Source organism: Pararge aegeria, chromosome 3 (assembly GCF_905163445.1).
Source record: "Pararge aegeria chromosome 3, ilParAegt1.1, whole genome shotgun sequence".
Taxonomy (NCBI): Eukaryota; Metazoa; Arthropoda; class Insecta; order Lepidoptera; family Nymphalidae; genus Pararge; species Pararge aegeria.
In genome coordinates, this window is record NC_053182.1 from 14,333,727 (window position 1) to 14,353,060 (window position 19,334).

At 32.8% G+C, this 19,334-nt stretch overlaps 2 protein-coding genes across 3 annotated transcripts in view; one reads left to right on the forward strand and one right to left on the reverse strand.

Annotated features, from left to right (window-relative positions):
• LOC120637367 (dedicator of cytokinesis protein 9) overlaps positions 1 to 19,192 on the forward strand; it is a 62,865-nt gene extending 43,673 nt beyond the window's left edge. The window contains exons 30-34 of the mRNA XM_039909183.1: positions 8,825 to 9,237; positions 9,848 to 10,064; positions 10,827 to 10,992; positions 12,015 to 12,140; positions 14,851 to 19,192. Of these exons, the coding sequence (XP_039765117.1) occupies positions 8,825 to 9,237; positions 9,848 to 10,064; positions 10,827 to 10,992; positions 12,015 to 12,140; positions 14,851 to 15,064 (1,136 nt within the window). The 3' untranslated portion in view covers positions 15,065 to 19,192. The remainder of the gene's footprint in view (positions 1 to 8,824; positions 9,238 to 9,847; positions 10,065 to 10,826; positions 10,993 to 12,014; positions 12,141 to 14,850) is intronic.
• LOC120637371 (venom acid phosphatase Acph-1-like) lies at positions 553 to 7,768 on the reverse strand. Of its 2 annotated transcripts, XM_039909187.1 has the most exons (7): positions 7,613 to 7,768; positions 6,710 to 6,820; positions 5,594 to 5,833; positions 4,469 to 4,651; positions 3,756 to 3,876; positions 2,756 to 2,964; positions 553 to 759 (listed from the first exon to the last, which is right to left on the reverse strand). In XM_039909187.1, exons 1-7 carry the CDS (start codon positions 7,766 to 7,768, stop codon positions 595 to 597), a joined length of 1,185 nt encoding a protein of 394 aa, XP_039765121.1. In that variant the 3' UTR covers positions 553 to 594. The 2 variants fall into 2 exon arrangements, 1 of the variants encoding a protein (XP_039765121.1); XR_005659429.1 differs by lacking the exons at positions 2,756 to 2,964; positions 3,756 to 3,876; positions 4,469 to 4,651; ... (1 more) ...; positions 6,710 to 6,820; positions 7,613 to 7,768 and adding an exon at positions 944 to 1,198 and having other exon boundaries at positions 636 to 759.
• Positions 19,193 to 19,334: the final 142 nt, after the last annotated feature.

Consider the following 19,334-nt stretch of genomic DNA (forward strand, 5'->3'; position numbering starts at 1 on the left):
GCCATACCTAAGCTATTAAACTGATCATCATGAAATTTTGACGTATATTTTAAGTGCATCCTGGATACTTTTTATTCCGTAAAACTAACAATCTCACGTGGCATTAGAAAGATAACCGATAAAGTCGCAGGAAATAGATAGAAATAGATATTGACTCGTTTATTCATCAGTAAGGTATCTACCTATATAAAACTACTCCTTAACATATACAGGGCTAGTTTTATTTAAATGATTATTTATTTAAATTTCTTTATTTTTACACCACTACACAGTTAGGAAAATAAAGGACGAATAAAGAGAAACAAAAACTGGAGAAGAATACAAAAGGCGGCCTTATCGCTTAAAAGCGATCTCTGCCAGGCAACCATAGGATTAGGAGACAACAAGAGCGAGAACAAATAGGTGGTGATTTTAAAATTATTATAAACCTACATACGAATACATAAACAAAATATACACAAATAAAAACATAAAATAAACTATATATATATATATACATATATATATATATATATTTATAATGATCAAGAAAAGAAATATTTATAACTTGTACTCATTGATTTGAATCTTTAATCAACATTTTCGACAAATTCATTAGGACATAACATGGGTCGAACATAGTTTTTTGTATTCTTGGCGTGATAATAACAAATCTTGAGTGAGGCTAATGAATTTATCGTAATCGCATATTGGCTCTCCCCCGCAATCTTCAATAGGTAGAACTAGACCGGGTCCTCCAGTTTCTGGGGCATACATGACCTGTTGAGTAAAAAAGAGAATTACTTCGTTACTTTGAAGAGAATTACTTTATTGTCCAGATTTGTAAACGAACAGAGTACGAAACTTAACCTTAAATTGATGTAGGGAAAATTGGCGGCCTTATTGCTAAAGATGATGAAATTACGTAGCTACATAGAATTATCATCATCATCACTATCATTACCGGCATACGTGGTCCTCCTGTCTCCGATGCTAAAATGTAAGATCTGCACTCTAGTCCAGTGCGGCCCTTAATTTTTATTACAGGTTTATTTTCTAGCTAACCACGGCGGAAGCTTCCCATCAGACGAAATCTGCATTTACAATTTAATATTTCGTGCTGCCCCTTGTATGTTCTTATTATTTCACTAACACTTAAACCTACTGCTACATATTTTAGTATTCAGGCAAAAAAAATTTAAAACAAATAACAAACACAGCTGCTTCATAATTTACAGCGCTGATCGTGCAAATGGCGTCCAATTACTGATATTACGAGTAATTTTATGTCATTCAACAGAAATCTATGACAAGAGGTTATTATCAGTTTGAAAATTATGTACTAGTAATAAATTCTAAATATTAAAAACCCATTGAAGACAACAGATTTTGATGTGCCCCCTAGAGTCATCTTAAATAAATCCTCCATCCAGACAAAACAAATAAGCCCGATCGATACACGACGATCGTTACCATATAATTGCAGTTTTTTTTTTTCTGTAGAGTTATATTGAACCCATTTCTACAACGTTGTACCAGAACGCTAAATCACACTGGAAACCGAGGTCGGAGCCTCCCACCAGACACGTGATATACGAGAGACCGTTATTATGTTCGCGAAATGGAGGTTAACGGTTGGAAATACTATAATACTATTTTTTTTTTCCTTTTCAATATATTCACCTGCAAGATGGATACTTTTTTCAGATCTTTCAATTAATTTATTTATACCCTCATAAAAATATGTTTCGTCTTTGTCCTCAAAATACTGCCTCTGCCGCTGAAACTGCCTCAATAACTGCCTTAATTTTTACCCCGCAGCTCTTTTCGATCAATAATATTCCTTCTGAGTCCCAAAAGACCGTTGCCATGAGTTTCCCAGCTGACTGTATTTATTACCTTAAACTTCTTGGGGGTGCTGTGCCCTGTCTATGCCACTGTATAGAGTCTTTTTTTGACTCAGATTCATAATGATAAAACCAAGTTTCGTCTCCAGTAACAATTCGACTCAATACATTGCAGAGGTCCAAAAATGCACGTGAACACTCCACGCGTTGTTGTTTTTGCGGCGGCGTGAGCATTCTCGGTACCCATCTTGCGCTGACTTTAGTCATGCCGAGATGCTCGTGCAGGAATTTTAAAAATGGTTGTATCGGTTACTCCAAAGTTGTTCCTTCTTAGGCGAGCAACGTCGAATAAATTTTTGTCGACTTTTTGATAATAATAATAATAAATAAATTTACTAACCAAAATTCACAAGTAGACTTCAAACTATTATGGTGTAATCATATATTCTTACGAATTTTACCGTACACATATAATATATAACGATAAGTTCTGGCGTGGTCACCTTGTTGTTCCTGCCCGGCCTTGGGTCGTCTTCAAGGGATTCCCTTGCTTGTGTAAACAAACTGTGCCACTTGTACACAATGGTTTTCCTGGACAAGAATCACCGTAAGCCGATGATCACTCATCCATTATGGTCGCAACCGATTTTTCTTGCTTGGTAAGGAACTTTATAACGGCACGATATTTTTTTTTATTTTTTTTTTTTTTTATTCATATTTCACTTTTCACTCCTGATTATGTTGCTTGGTGGACGATAGCTCAAAGAATTACCTTACACTACCTCGTATTTATACTGATTATGAGTCACTGAACACGTTACGATCCTAATGAGCCTAATCAAACATCATTATAAAAAAATACAACTGAGTTGAGAACCTCCTTTTTTAAGTCGATTAAAAATAAATAACTAGGTTATCAAAAATCGTACCATAACTCCGTATTTTCCAGTGACCCGATTTCTCCTCAATTCCAAGAATGCGGCCGATCCGTACTTAGGTTGATGCGGTACAAACACTCTAAGACCGGCTAACAGCGCTGCGACGTTATGCTCGTGAGCTGAATACAGGTGTAACTTCGGTACTTCTTTACCAGCAATAGCAGCCTTCGTTATGTTTACTATATCTGTTAAGAGTACTCCTGAAATACAAACTCTCACATCATTGCGAGCTATTTTTACGACTCTAAAATTCTATGTGATTTCCCTGTCTAACAAATACGTCTGGTAATATTTTTTGTATTATATATATAAAAAACTAAACCTGCATTCTATTATCTCGTTATTCATAATGACCTCAAGGATGTATGAAGTATATCAATCTGCACTTGGAAGTGGACTACGATCTACACTTTTCACGTTCTGAGAGGAGACCCGTGTCCTATAATGAGTTGATAATGATGATGAGGTGAGATAATGCCATACAGCGTGATGCTATATTTTTTTTAGCTTCGGATCCCTTTAATTAAAAAAAACATATTGGAACAAAGTTCCTTACGGCAGGCTTGGAGGGGATAGGGATTTTGCTGCGCGACCGAACTGAAAAAAATGTGATAGTAAAACCATAAGAAGAAATCCGTGGAAAAAAGTGCGTGGAATAAAACCGTTAGCTATTTCTATGTAATTTTATGTCGTCAAACAAAAATAAAGAGACATATTTGTTATTTTAGTTGATAAATTGAATTACGTTGTTTTTTTATTTTAAGTAATTTATTATTTCCTAAAATACTGAATTTCCTAAATACTTTCTTGTACTTAAATAAAAACTAATCAGCAGAATTTAAGAGAAAAATCAAGAAAACCTACATAAAATTGAGCACGATTTTTTTTGCAATTTGTGTCGATTCTACAGTAGCCGAAGGAACTTCGTTCCTACCTGGTGTCCCACGACACCACATCATTTTATTTATTTTATTATAATTTATTTTTAAACCTGATGATAATCTTGTCAATTCCCTGTTGTAGTATTGGACGTAATAATCTATCTTAGTCATGTTTTTTATCTGCGGCATAATCTCTTCAGCCCATTTCGGAATCGTCACCGTAGAAAAAGCCTGAAATTAGAATTTTCTTATTAGATGCGCCACTTAGGTTAGTGAACAATCAAATATTCTTTCGCACACATTTGCTCTTATAAAATTAAAAACCTCATAGATTACATTTATGGAGTTCTATATTAATAATCTATAATAACCTGGAATAAATTGGTTTTAAAATGGACACCTGTATATTTGATTTTAAATATTAATGATATAGATTGATAAGATATAGAGAGAAGAGATTTTGGTGATTCTGTGAGGCAGACTGCTATGAAAGTTTTGTCATCATTAAACAAGTCAACATATTTAAATCTGTTCTTGTTCTTGGAGCTCTAATCATCCACTATTTGAAAACTTCAATCACGTAAACATTACCAATCTCAAATGCCCGTCGGTACGTACACCGATATAGTGCGTACACCAAACTTTCGCTGTTTTTTTGGGCGATTTGTGTAATTGTTTCTTTAACTGACAATCCTTAATGGCTTAGTACTTTTTAATTATCCTTTATAATATCTTTCGTCGCTGATGAAAAGTCATCAGATGGAAACGTAGTCGAATGTAATTTTTTTTAAACATTAATTTTAAAAATAAACTTATCGCATACCATCGCTTGAAATAGGTTATCCAAAAAGAATACTTCTTCAGGCGTTGTTATATTCCTTCCAGTTTCCACACTCAATATTTTGAACATGTCTCGGTACGAATCAATTATGTTGCGTATCGGAGGTATTTCATAAACTTTGTACTTGAGATGGTTGTACCAAGTACAGTGATCGAAGTAGAGAAGCTATAATTAAGTAGCTACATTTTAGTTATATATATGTATGGAGTAATAATATTGGATATGAATTGCTATGCCTTCATAGCAAAGTATTAATTGACTGTGAGATGGTGATAACAAAAAAACGGCTAAGTTTGTTGTGAACTTCTTCTTACACGAGGGCGCGTTCTGAACTCTCCTAGCTTGACTTAACTTAAGTTAACGAATGTAGTTATTACCATCACCCCACAGTAATGTAAACAAATATATATCAACTATTCATATGTGCCTGGGAAAGGCCGATACATGAATAAAGAACTGTTTATTTTATTTTAACTGTTGAATTAAAGTATGTTTTTTTTAATAATCTTAATAAAAAATAAAAATACTTAAAAAGATATTAAATTAATAATATAATGATTACAATTTTAAAGTCGAATTTATTCTAAGTTCGTCTACATTCATCTATACGGTAAGAAAACATAATCAATGATGTTTTACTATTTATAAGCTCACTGGGTAAAAATTAAAAATTACGCAGTTTCGAAGAAATATTTGAATAGTACAACGATACACGATACACGATTACAATATGTGTAACGTTATTATGATTCAAAAGTAAATTATTTTGATGTTAATATTATGGGACCAATCTTAAAGATTCATTTTTAAAAAAAAAAATTGTTAATCGGTGTTAAGATGACGGAGCTCTCAGGTAACAAAAAAACAACCGAATTAAGAATCTTCTCGCTTTTTTTTTAAGTTAGGTAAAAATATAAAAATAACGGGTTATATTTCCCAGCATTATGTGTTATAACTAATAACTAATATCCAAAAGGTTTTAGGAATAAATTAAAGCAAAACTAGTCGCTGAACTTTATAAGGATAATGGAACAGGAAAAAGTATTACAATAATTATCTCATTGTATATAAGAGTTTTGTGCACAGGTTTTTATAAGATCTACTTACATCATCATCCTCTAAAGGTAATGTGTTGTATGGTACGGGTTGCCAATTAATATCTGGGTGCCATCTCTGTCTATCCTGTGGCATATACAATGCCGCTAGCATAACCAGAGCCGACATTTTAGTTCGCGAGTAATCAGTAGTACGAACCGATATCTCCTCTGGTAAATACAACTCACTGATGCTCTCATTGTATCGTTCTCTTAAATATTGGCCCAAAAGGAATGCGCGCTGTCTACCTTCCTGCAAAATAAAAATAAATATTAAATCATCCAAACCCACTATAAAACAATAACATTATATTGATTACTTTAAAATAACATTGCAGTGATAGCCCAGTGGTTAGGACTTCGACTGGAGTTCTTCTTTTCCATTATTTTACCAGATAATACTCATAGAATTAAAAAAGACTCAATACCATGAAGCAGGGCTTCAAAGCGGTTTCAAAAGAATTGATTATTATTTAGCAACCTTAAGAAACATTGCAATCTGTTTCGAAATGGTTTTGTTCAAACAAATTAAATTTGGAATGATATTATATCAAACCGCTGTTAAACCAGCTTTTTGGACGTATGTATACAAGGCGTCAAAGACACAAAAACCATGTACCTACTATCTCCGCAGTATTACTACAGGTAAAATCGAACACGAGTGGTCAATCAACCCAGTCAACAGTCACGCAAAAGAAAACAGCTCAGTTAATAAATAATAGTCTGTTATAAAGTGACTATTCTGCATCTTTATAAAACACACATACAAAATTTCCGTCTAGAACATCGCAAAAGCTTGCCCCTAAGAATCTCTTATGATCGTTTGTAAGATAGCTTAACCCAAGAACACATACCTTTTTAAAATTATGATCCGTCTGTTTGTCTTTTAACGGGATAATCTTTGTAACGGCTAAATTGATGTTGGATGTTTATGGACTACTTATAAGAAATAGTTACTTTTAAACCGAAGAAAAGATCCATTTCAAAGATTGATTTCCTTTTTTTAGTAAAGTAGAAAAGGAGTTTCCATTATACTAGGCTTAGAAACGCCATGCGACGGGAAAAGCTATTTTACGTGAACGAATTTCAATTTATTGGCGTTAATCATTTCTTCCCATATCAAACTTACGATAGTTATTGCTTTTTTCCCATACGGAAAAAAGACCTTATCATCAATTTGCCAAGCAGGATACAAATCCAACTCGGCCTGATCTGGCGTTCTATCTCCATGTCTAAAAACCTAAAAAAAAAAATATATATATGAGTACAACAGATAAACAGGTATACGAGGAATTTCGTGACATTGTTTAGGAATAAGATTCTTTTTAATTCTCGTTTTCCTACCTCTAATGTATACGAATGATAAAATAAAAAGAACGCGCTTATATCTCAAACTACTAATCTATTTAAAAAAAATGGCATTTGATAGCTCAATTTATCGAGAGGATAAATGCCTTATTTCTTCTTGAAATTAAACCCCTAAGAGGGTAAATATTAAGATCCGTAAAAATAAAATTTCATTAATAAATATATCGAAAAGAATGGTATTTAGGTTGACTATTATTAAAATGGCTAAATAAATGTTTCAGGATTTATAAAATTCCACCCTTAAAGGGGTAAATAGGGAATGAAAGTTTATTTGTTAAAATGCGATATGCAAAAGATATAAAGCAAATAGATATTTTACACAACCTTTCAAGAAGTTTACCTGTGCTCTGTTTACAAAATGCTATGTAGCGGAACCCCCAAAGTCTGCGTAAAGTTATTACTGCCTTCTTTTGATTTCGAATTTGGATATGTCATACATTTAGATGAGTAATATTTATTAATTTCATTTCAAAGTAAGGCGGCTCTGACAATCAAGGGAACGGGAAAATTAAATCTTATAAATTCGGAGACCAAGCGAGAATTTAATGTCTCTGTTACTGTCTACTTACATATTCGCACAATACTTAATTTTAATCAATTTATTATAACAACAACGCACATTATTTAATGTTATACATAATTTAATTGATATTTATCCACTTACCACAAAAGATACCACTAATTCATTATTGATTAAACTATCCTCTATTAAATCATTACTTGTAATGGGCGCTGACGAACCTATAACACGAGGACTACGTTCTTGCGTATCACATACCACCGACACTATAATCAGTGTAATTAACAAAATAAACCTCATTGCAACAATTGCTATATAATATATATGTACATAAATATTATATATAGCTATAATAGAACCTCCTTCCAGCAGCCTATCTACACAATCCAATAAATACTGGCTGTTTTGTTGGCTCTCTTTAATTTATATACACGTTCTGGTTCTTAGCAGGCAATACTATAGCGCTTCATGTTGGTGTTTTTCAATTAGTAATAAGTTTCGGCAGGGGCTTCTTACGTCCTTGCTTATTGAGTTGTTAAGCCAAGTGACTTAGGGTGCATTTAAGCTTCTTTCCTGAGCACAAAGCGTCGAGTTCCTTAACAAACTTATTGGTCTATTCCTATACGTCTTATATTCGATACGTTTCATGCAAAACGTTCGCAATTAGTAGATTAGCGTGCTTTAAAGAAAAATTCGTATGCAAATCGAACTATTCGTCCTATCTGACACATGATCCGAATATGCGGGTAATTGTAACCAGATTTATATTAAATTAATTCACAATTCAGAACGCGAATTCTTGATAAATGGAATACCTATAGAGCTATTATGAATTATCACCTGTGTACGGATGGGTATTGTATGTTGGAACAGTTGTCTGTTGCTGCTGCTTAGTTAGCCGATTTCAAGAATGAAGGAAGTTCTATGTTAGATTTTATGTGTGTCGAATAATTACGTGTCTTGTGACACGTACTGAGATTTGAAAGGTGCTGTCAGTTGAAGTGTTCCAAAAGACGACGTGATAATTCCTACGTTACGCCATATTTATTATTAAGGGGTGCTTTTTTACGTTTTTGAGTCTGAGAATCATTCATATTTATATTGTTCGTAGGTAGTAGGAAAAAAAGCAAAAAAAAAGTAGGTTGAATTTTGAAAAATTAAGGTTTCTGAACTACTATGTAGTTGGTTTTAGTGTTGAATTTTCCAAGTATACAAATAATAGGAAACGTCTATATGCCCATAATCAATAGCCTAAAACTCTAAGTCGCCTCTTACGACACTCGCTGGAGGGGGTGGGCTCAAAGCTCATATTTTACTAGATATTTATTACTAGATATTATTTTCTTTTTGTTACAGGCATGGCCGATGTCCATTACAACGAACAAGCTCTCCTCGATCAACTTGTCTTGTGCACAGAATATGTGGATAAGGCCGAAAGATACGAACTGCTGGGACCTCTTTATCGTCTAGTGATTCCCATATATGAGCGAAGAAAGGATTATCAGGCTCTCCTCACGTGCTACCAACACCTCACGAAAGCTTACGCAAAAGTCATAGAAGTCACAAATTCCGGTAAACGACTCCTTGGCAGATTTTATAGAGTTGCTTTCTTCGGGAAAGATCATTTCGGGGAGGATGAAGAGGGTATAGAGTTTATTTACAAAGAACCGAAGTTAACATCCCTAAGCGAGATTTCGGAAAAACTTCATACTTTTTATGAGCAAAAGTTTGGTATTGGCAACGTCAAGATGATTATGGATTCGGCGCCGGTAAGTGTACCTATAAAAAACAGGTTACTTAAGCGCTTTGTGGATAAGAGAATAATTAAATGAATATTAATGGAGCCCGCGAGGCCATTAGAGAATTGTTTCGAAATAAACGTTGGCAAAATCCCAATTTAAAATAATAATTAAAACATATTTTTAGGACATAAAAATCTTAATGTGAGAAATCTAATCTTGTCATGCTTATGTTATTTTATTTGCAGTGATTTTATTGTTATACATCTAATGTAGCTAAAGATTTGTCGTTTTGTGTTTCCAATTATGAGCTATGTGTTACACGACTGCCCACAAATAATAGTATTTTCAGTGTGTGTATTTATATATTTTAAAGTATTTCTATGTGAGTTTTAAAATTGTTATTATAAATTACTTAATAGATAGATTGTATTTTTCCTTACATCGTCCTGAACGATTCGGGCCATAAATAAGTTTGGCAAAAAAATCAATATGGCGGTTCGTGTGCACCATTCTGCAATCAGACAATTCGTGTTTGGTACTACAGTCTTGCTTTTGACTTGCTTTAATTGCTTTCTATTTTAAACCAGTGGGTCGAGTTTTTAAATCATAAACGTAAAAAATATGCTTAAACTATTAGGTGATACGCGAAGAGCTGGACAGCAAGCTAGCTTACATCCAAGTCACGTGGGTTCGCGCGTCACCGGAAGGAATGGCGGCTACCCATTCGGGAGGTGAAGGTACCTTTGAGAGGGTCCACAACGTCAGACGTTTCGTCTTCGAGACTCCCTTCACTAGGGACGGAGCGGCGCGCGGACCCGTGCATCATCAGAGATTACGACTTACTCACCTAACAGGTAAGTTTATTTCCAAGCAAGTAAAAGCCTATTGTAACCTATTGTAGCGGTGATAGCTCAGTGGTTAGGTCTTCGACTTCACTTTCAGGGGGTCGAGTTTAGCACGCACCTCAATCTTTACCAAGATATGTGCGTTTCAAGCTATTGAAAAATCACATGTTTCAACGATGCAGGAAAACAACCTGCATGCCTGAGAATTCTTCATAATTTTCTCAAAGGCGTGTAGAGTCCAGTACCAAGCCGCACTGGGCCGGCGTGGTGGACAACGGCCTGAACCCTTCTCAATATGGGTGGAGACCCGTGCCCTGTAGGCTGTAGTGGGCTGGAAATGGGTGATATGTTGAAAAGCCTAATTAATTTAAATCCATAAAGTAATAAGCAGTCCCGCACAAAATCTAAGAGAATAACTATGCTATTTTTCTTTATATTTAGAATAGCATAGTAATCTATTAAACTAACAAATGTGCCATTTTATCAGCATGGAATAACCAAAATAATTTTGCACACAGTAAAACACAATACACATAAATCAATGAATGCTTTGTAAATATAGCATACGTAACGGGATAGACATCGAACGAGACGGAATTAAACGTGTCTCCTATAAAATGAACACATCCTGCATCGTATTGGATCCCCCCGTTTTATATATGTAGTCCAAATCCGATTATACAGATCAGTCGCGACACACACATGCGCATTTCTTAAGGATAATGCCGCAGATTCCGCGATTTTCCACGAATATACTTTTCTTTTTCCTAGCCGAGAACTGGTTTCCTTACGTGAAGCGTCGAGTCCAGGTGATTGAAACGCAGGTTGAGGAAAAGAGTCCCATAGAAGTCGCCATGTCCGAGATGGAGAGCCAGGTTGCCGAACTGGCGGAGATTGTCAACGCCAAAGCTCCCGATATTAAAAAACTGCAACTTAGGTAGCTATTGATATTTAGTAAAATATTATGCACATATATCGTTCTCAAAAGGTATATGAAGTCCACCAGTCCGCACTGGGCCATCGTGGTGGACTTTGGCTTTTACCCCTTCCCATTGTGGGAGAATATCCGTGTCCAGGAATGGGCCCGTAAACGTTTGATATGATGAAAATATTATGAATGTAATATTAATGTATAATATTATAAGCGATCCTAGTGGTTACAGCTTCGGCCTCCCATAAGGGGTAAACAAGTTTAATACCCGTTACCCACCTCCTACTTTTCAGAGCTATGTGCGTTTTTAATCTACAATATCACTTGTTTTTAACTGTGAAGGAAAACATAGTAAGGAGGACCTGCATGCCTGAGAGTTCTCCGAGATGTTCTCAAAGGCCTGTGAAGACTACCAATCTGCACTTGGCCATACACTTATTAAATGCTTCTCATTCTGAGAGGGCACGCCCTGTAAGAGGGTCGGTAATGGGTTGATAATGATGATAATTATGCTATTGCACTGAATTACGGACTCCCTGTACATGTGATCAAGTTTGACAAATCTCACAATAAACTATCTGCCGGTGGAACTGCTCTTAATATCCGCTCTATGAACTTCTTTCTGATAAGAGACGCATGGAACAGGCAATCTTATGGTTTGTTTTTTAAGTGAAATTTTTTTAGAAGCATTGTGTTTTGAAACTCGATGTAACGAAAATGTGTGGCGATACAGAAATAAACACATATAATGTAATATAAAATTTTACATTTTACAAAATATTAAACAATTTTAAAGCTTGGTTAAAAATAATAAACCTTACATTTATTTTAATAATTTAGATTCATTTTTATATTTGTTTGACTTCTGACGTGTGTTTTTAATTTTTACACCGGATTAGTTTTTTTCTTATGTATATTATATAACGCTTTTTATTAGAAAACCTGTGAATTGCCAATCATGGTTTTATTCCGCTGAGGAAATATAAAAATCATTTGTTTTCCTAACTGATTTTCTTTGTAATTTTCAGACTACAAGGCAGTATTTGCGTGCAAGTAAACGCTGGTCCCCTGGCGTATGCAAACGCGTTCCTAGATCCAACGTTGGCCCTCATGTATCCAGATGACATGGTCGATAAACTGAAAGCCGTATTCAAGTAGGTTTCCTTTATTATCTATTTATATAAGACTATTTCACATGCATGTTCGTAACGCTATACTTTATTTTAATTCTGAAATTACGTTTACCGAAAATAATTAGTTATCAGGAAATATATAGGTTATCGCCATCATCTCACCACCGTATAATTCTAATGTACGCATCAAAAGTGCAACCTATGCAGGGCCTACTTGAATAAAGATATTTTTGACTTTTTTTTACTTTTAGTTTATTTTTATGGTCCATTAAGACCATAAAAATAAACTAAGTATATCCTAAACAATAGAAACTAACCAATATTACACTGTGAAGTTACGAATGGACTGTATTTTAAATATGCTAAGATAAGATCAATAAAACGTTAATTAAAGGTCACGGCCATTTGCCGAGAATATTATGTTAGTATTTTGTGAAACTTGTTTTCATCTAGACAATAGACTAAATTTAAACGGTAGAAACTATTGCTTGTCATAGGAGTATATATTTTCTCCTCCATAATTAAAGTTACCGAGATTGTTTTTTCTTATTTTCCATTCTGGTTTAGTATAGTATAACCCAAACATAATGCGCCATCCTTAAAAACAAAAGAATTTATGTAAGGATAATAAGTTAACAAAACTAAAGACTTCGAAAACAAGGTATAACGAACTAAATATAGCGAAAAATATAAAAAAGGGTCATTCACAAATCAAATTGGCTGCATATTTATAACCGGATTTCTTTTGTGCGTTTTTATACCCAATTGGTACTTGAGTAGTATATATACATATTCGGTTTATTTTAATGTTTATTATACTAAGCATTTTCAGATAACATTTCCTCTTCAGATTTTTTACAAAATCTTTAATCGACGTGTTAGACTTCTCAAAAAAAACATACGTAAAAAATCGTTTGCTTGCTTGAATGCTTACATTTAAAAACCTCAATATAAATATTCATTAAAGGCATTTACAATAGTTTCTCTGTCAGTTTGTATGTCAACTGCAGCGCAACGCTAATGCCGACATAGCGTATTCTTATTTCATTAACATGTTAATTATGTTCGTCTTATTTGCGTTATTACAAAGCCTTTAGCAAGTTGATCCGTAACAGATAAGAAACTTACATTTTGTTTGTTAATGGTTTGTTAATCGTATTCAAACAGGATTTTGTGATAAAAATAAAAATGGCAAAATTCTATCGGAACACAGTAGTTTCTTGAATGCTCGTTTTCTTATATTTTCTTAATATAAAGTATTAAAAAATTGGGATTGATTAGTGGTTTGGACTTCGGCTCGCTTTTGGGGTCACCGAGTTCAATCTCCGACAAGCAATTCTATCTTTCCAAAGTTATTTACGTTTCAAGCAATAAAATATCACTTGCTTTAATAATAAAGAAAAACAACGTAAGGCCACACGCATGTCTGAAAGTTCTACATAATGTCCTTAAAAGCAATCTTTTAATTTTTTCGGGCGGGCTCACCGGTTAGCGGTATGACACTTTATTAATGCCCTACTTCTGCAGTTTCTACACGACTTCGTACCAGAACGCTAAATCAGTCGCGGCACATCACGTCTTTGTCGGTTTGGTGGTAACCAACAACGGCCGAAACCTCCGAGGAAACTTACTGTAGATCTTTATTAGGTTTACAATCATAATGGTGATGATGCATGCATTTATAGCATTAATTTTACATATTATAAAAGAAAGTCTGACTGAACGGATTTTCATACGGATTTAACTAATGAATATAGTTACTCTTGCGGACGGTTTTAGAGTTTATTTTATTATGTTTTTCTTTAAATTAACTGAAATATAACGGAATAAAAAAGATGTCATACCGACTTAGAGCTTTATTTGGCGTACGTCGCGAAAATGATTGGATTTGGTACATAAAAATACTGTACTATATGTGCATAGTAATTACTATCGTCTACAAAAAAGTCCGCGAGGCTGTACCGCTTTTAGTATAAATTTTTCATTCTGAACTTAGGTAAAATTGATAGATGGTGATATTCGTAACATGTTATTAATTATTATCTAAATAAATAGTTAAATAATTAAAATTGTTAAGAAAAGCCTTTATTTCTAAAACGTAATTACAATTATATTTATATAGTAATTTAATTTTATGTGCAATTTAATTTCCTTTTTTAAAACATTTACGTTTAAGACGCCTCTAGGGCGTAGGCCTCCGCCTAGTCTCGCCAAAGCTTAAAATTGATTAGGTACGTGTAAATTACTTTTTGAATTATTCAATTTTATGTTTTTAATAGTTTATTCTTTTTCGTTTCTTTTGTCGATGCCCTGCTCTTTCTTTGAATCACAATATCTGTCGTACACTAAATTTTTTCTTCCATGTCTTATTATGTAAACAATGTTTCAATTTTATTAATCCTTTAATATAATAATAGTTGTTTATTTCTTCCAAGCATAGGTAAAAACACTAATAAATAATACAAAAATCTTTTAATTACTAGTGTAAACATCGTTTTGAACTTATAAAACATAGTAAACTTACCCTATGATGTAAAGAAAATATTGTTTAGATAATAAGACAAATCGGAAAAGGTAGACTACCTATTCTTTTCCCCTTCTTGACTTACATGTCTCGTATAGACACTCTTATTGAGATAATGTTTCCTTGTCCACATCTAGGTTATGATTATTTTACTTTACTTCATTTTGGTGTTAAAAAAATTAAAACTAATTTTAATTTGTTTCTTAGGGAGTTCCTGACAGTGTGCCACACGGCTCTCCAACTTAACGCGAAGCTGATAAGTTCCGACCAAGTGACATATCAGGAAGCGCTCGAAACCAACTACTATAAGTTGAGTGATTCACTCGCGAGCGTGCTCGGTCAGCCTTTACAGGACATCCTTCTTAATGGGAACCTCAGCACCACGGTCACTGGCGTAGAACTAGAATCTAGCAATGCTTAAAATACAATATAACACTTACATTTGTCTAGTCTAATTTTTCTAGAATACCAGCGATTCCCATTATCTTCGTCCTCGTACACCTTCATATAAGTTCCCATACAGACCTGCTTCAGAATACAAATCGCCCGCCTGCGCTATAACTCGCTGTTTGCTCGGCACCCAAGCTTAAAACCTTCCTCAGGAATTAAGCTATCAAATAAAAAAAAAATCTTACATGACTAGTTATATAAACGAAAAACATCTTCAATTTGTTATTTGTAGCAGTAAAATATAATTGGTTTAAAAAAATAACATATTCAAAGTTCCTCGTCGTCATTCAAATTTGCTCGATTTGGAACTTTAGTTTTGTATGCAAAAAAAAATACAAAAATGACGTTTGACAGCAAAGATAGCAAGATTACGCCTGCCGCAAGCCAGTCGTGATATACGATATCAACCCGCCGTTCTGCCTGAAACCAAAAACATGATCAATAATGAATCAAATTAGTTAGGGTTCGCCTTTCTAAGTAATGTTGTTTTTTAAATGCGAATATAATTTTTTCAAAAACCACGCAATCCATTTAAATCAGAAGCTAAATTTTTGATTTTCGTTTGACATAAGGAATCTCACAAAATATAAACCTGTATTATTATAATATGATTCGATAGTGAGTTTAGTCATAGTTTTCTCTTCTAGAGAACTTAATCGATTAGATAGCATTAAATGTCTATCAATTTTATAACTTACCTATGTTAATGTAAGATACATATTTACTATTATACACATAGCATGATTTACTATTTATATAATCAAGTCCCCTCCAATGGACTTTTCATAGTGATTATACACATCGAAATGATAAGAAAGTCTTACAGTGCATCGGAGCTCATAGCATAGGTTCAACAAATTAAATTATTAAAGGATGACACGGCGTCAGTTTTCGTAGATGATATGACGTATGACGTTTCGATATTGCTAAAATCTACACTATGCGATGTAGTTTGTGATGAAAATAGCGCAACAAAAGTTCAGTAATATTTGTAATATAGCAGGTAAATATAACATTATCTGTCATCAAAATTACTAATATGATAGGATTTTATTGTAATATGACTTAAAATGTGGAAATATACATCAACAGTATGAAACTGAGCCGATTATCACCCCGTTCCTTTGTTTAAATAATAAACAACGCAAGTATTGTATATTAATAATTATAATTCTAAACTATTGATAACATATAGAATAAAGTCAATTAAATCTTCCATCCCTTTACAGTTGTTTGACATCTTAAATTTCAATCAGCTGAACTAATACTGACTCATGGTTTACTAAAATTTTATGTTCTAATATAATTAAATAAATTTTAAAATCCTCTGACAATGCTCATGTAACTTGTATTATTTTTAACACTTCATAATTGGTCTAATAAATAACATAAAATGTTAATACCCAAATCGAAATTTTGGCAACAGTTTTCGGGAACAATATATCAATTTTTTACATTGTTCGCACCAATTCTCTAAATTTTTCTTACACTTTATTCACTGACGTCACATTCTTAAATACAGGAATCCCTCACCTATATCAGAAAATAATTAATAATATAAAACATTATTAATATAACATACATTTTGTATTAATAGTGAAACCACACATTTATTACATAACTATAATTCAATAATTATAAACAAAATACCCTGACCTTACAAGTAACTTTTTCACACTCTCTTGAGATATCTGTTACACTCTCCTTTTGGCGGGCTGTCACACATTTGCTTATCTAGACTTATATAGCCACTGCTTATCCACCAAACATTTACAACACACCAAACATGTTATGTAAATACGGAATTAGGTACGTATTCTCTAGTTATACTTTAACACTTGTGTCTTAATTATACGGTTAGATCCCCTATAAATCTCATGTCATAATCATTTATCTAGTTAGATATGTATCTTTTGTCTAGTTTAGTTTAAAATGTATTTGGCATACCATTTTAAAGACAATAATCTGTTAAAACTTTTTTACAAATGTCAAATAAATACCAAAGTCCAAAACAAATGAATAATCCTCATAATGTGAATAGTTTTTGAAATATATTAATATTTAGTTTTTACCAAAAAAGAGAATTGGAAAATATACACGTATAGCGAAAAGATAATATAAAACATATATAAATTACAAATTCCTTCTTTACATATATACCTATAAATGTGTTACTTTTAAAATTCTTATAGCAGTTTAATTATATTACGCCCGGCCGTCGATCAATATTTATGTGCTATCAAAAAGTGTCCATGCTATCAGTATTTACTTACGAATTAGCAATCCATTTTCGTTGGTGTGATGAAAGTGACAAAATACCTTACTTTAATTAAGGATGTACTAACATGAGTTATATACTTTATTAAATATTTTGACCCTCAGTAAAAATAAAAAGCGGTCAGTTTTTCTGCTATATTGTGTAGTCGGGACTATTATATTATTGATTGAAGCACCCATCATATCATATCATATAAAATGTAGTTCCTCAGTAATACTTATCACTTGCATCATGCAAAGAATATACTCTCATAATACATTTAAATGACCTGCGTATTTTTATATAATTTAACAATCTTATTTAATAATTATAAATATAAAAATTAATACTTTAGTGACAGTTGATGTTCATTTTTAAATTTTATTTTGAGAAGTTTATATCAGTTTAACTTATTTGTTTATAGGTATAGTACCCATTAGTTGTCGCCATTAAAGTTGATGTAAGCCTATTTTATGTAAAACTAATGTAATTTTGTTAAAGGTATTCGTTTAATAAGCTGTAAAAACCGACTGTGACTTAGATGTAGCCATCGAATTTTTAATACTTTAGTTTTTATTATCTATTGAGACTGTAAACTGTCTTAAGATTGTAAACCGTCACATACAAGGAAGGAAGAAAACGACCTATAAGAACTAAAGTTTCTTGGCACATGTTATATTCAAGTTCTAACTTGTAACCTAACCTAAAGCAACTTGTGTTTGAAACAATTCGATAGATTTTATTATCTAGCGACAAATAATGCGTTAAATTATAAGCAGTATGTTTTTACCATAATATTTACGATCATAACTTGTAGGAGATCGCTGGATCAGTGATGACGATTGCGACGTGGAATGTAAGTTTAAAGGTGTAATTTGGAGTATTTTGGTAATATGACCAATTATTAATATGACCTCCTGCAGCTCATCATTCAGGGGAAAATAGCCGGCAAAATACTAAATTTTAAGGAGAACGTTTTGGCTAAAAAATATACGCCAATGGTTGGGAAAGGTTCGGTTGATCGTTGTTGCAGCTGCCTGTTTGTATTTTAAATTCTTATTCCGGCTTTATGGGTCTTATTTATTGTATAAAGAATTCATTTTTCATATATATTCTTAAAATTCTGCATCTCACGTTGTGAATTGACTAAAGAAAGACTTTTTACATTCACAAATGAACTACTTTTGCAACTCATCGCAGTCGGATACAAACCTGATATTTTAATTCTCTTTTCATTCCATTATGTTAATAAATAATTTATGTTATCACTTATCACCATACTAAGTTATATGCATACCTACCGTAATCATTTTATTATTGTATGATACAAAAGTTATTCAAATTGTGAAAGAAAATTAATTTAAATAATTTTTAGAATGTAATATTATATGGTTTACCTCAGTACTTGTGCACGTCGTTTTATAATTAAATAAGATGGTTCCAATAAGATTATATAAATAGATACCTACTTTCATATATGTTTCTATTTATTTATTCTTATTGTTGCGTAGTTCCACAAAAAAGGTGATTTTGTGTCAAATGAGTGTAACTTCCGGAATGATATGATTGAACATCAATAGCTTAGCCTTGGGTAAAAATTGAAAACAAAAACATTAAATGATTTTTTGTATACACTGCTACTTACTTAAATCCTTTATTTTTTTTGTTTATGTGTCAATATGTACTAAATATTATACGTATGCCATACAATATATTGTATATTAAATAAGTATATTTATATCTACGTGATTGATATACAAGTTACGATGTATCTTTGCACAAATTAATATAAATTGAGGATTTTATATCTTAATCTGAATATTGTAATCTGAATTTCCTGTTTTAATACATTTATAAGAATAAACTGTATTTTTCATTTGTACCCATCTCCTAGCTCCGTTATTTTTACTTTTGCCGCTTATAAAAATAAGATAAGATATCCAAACTCTAGGTTGAAACGCGTGATCCCTATTTGAACATGCTA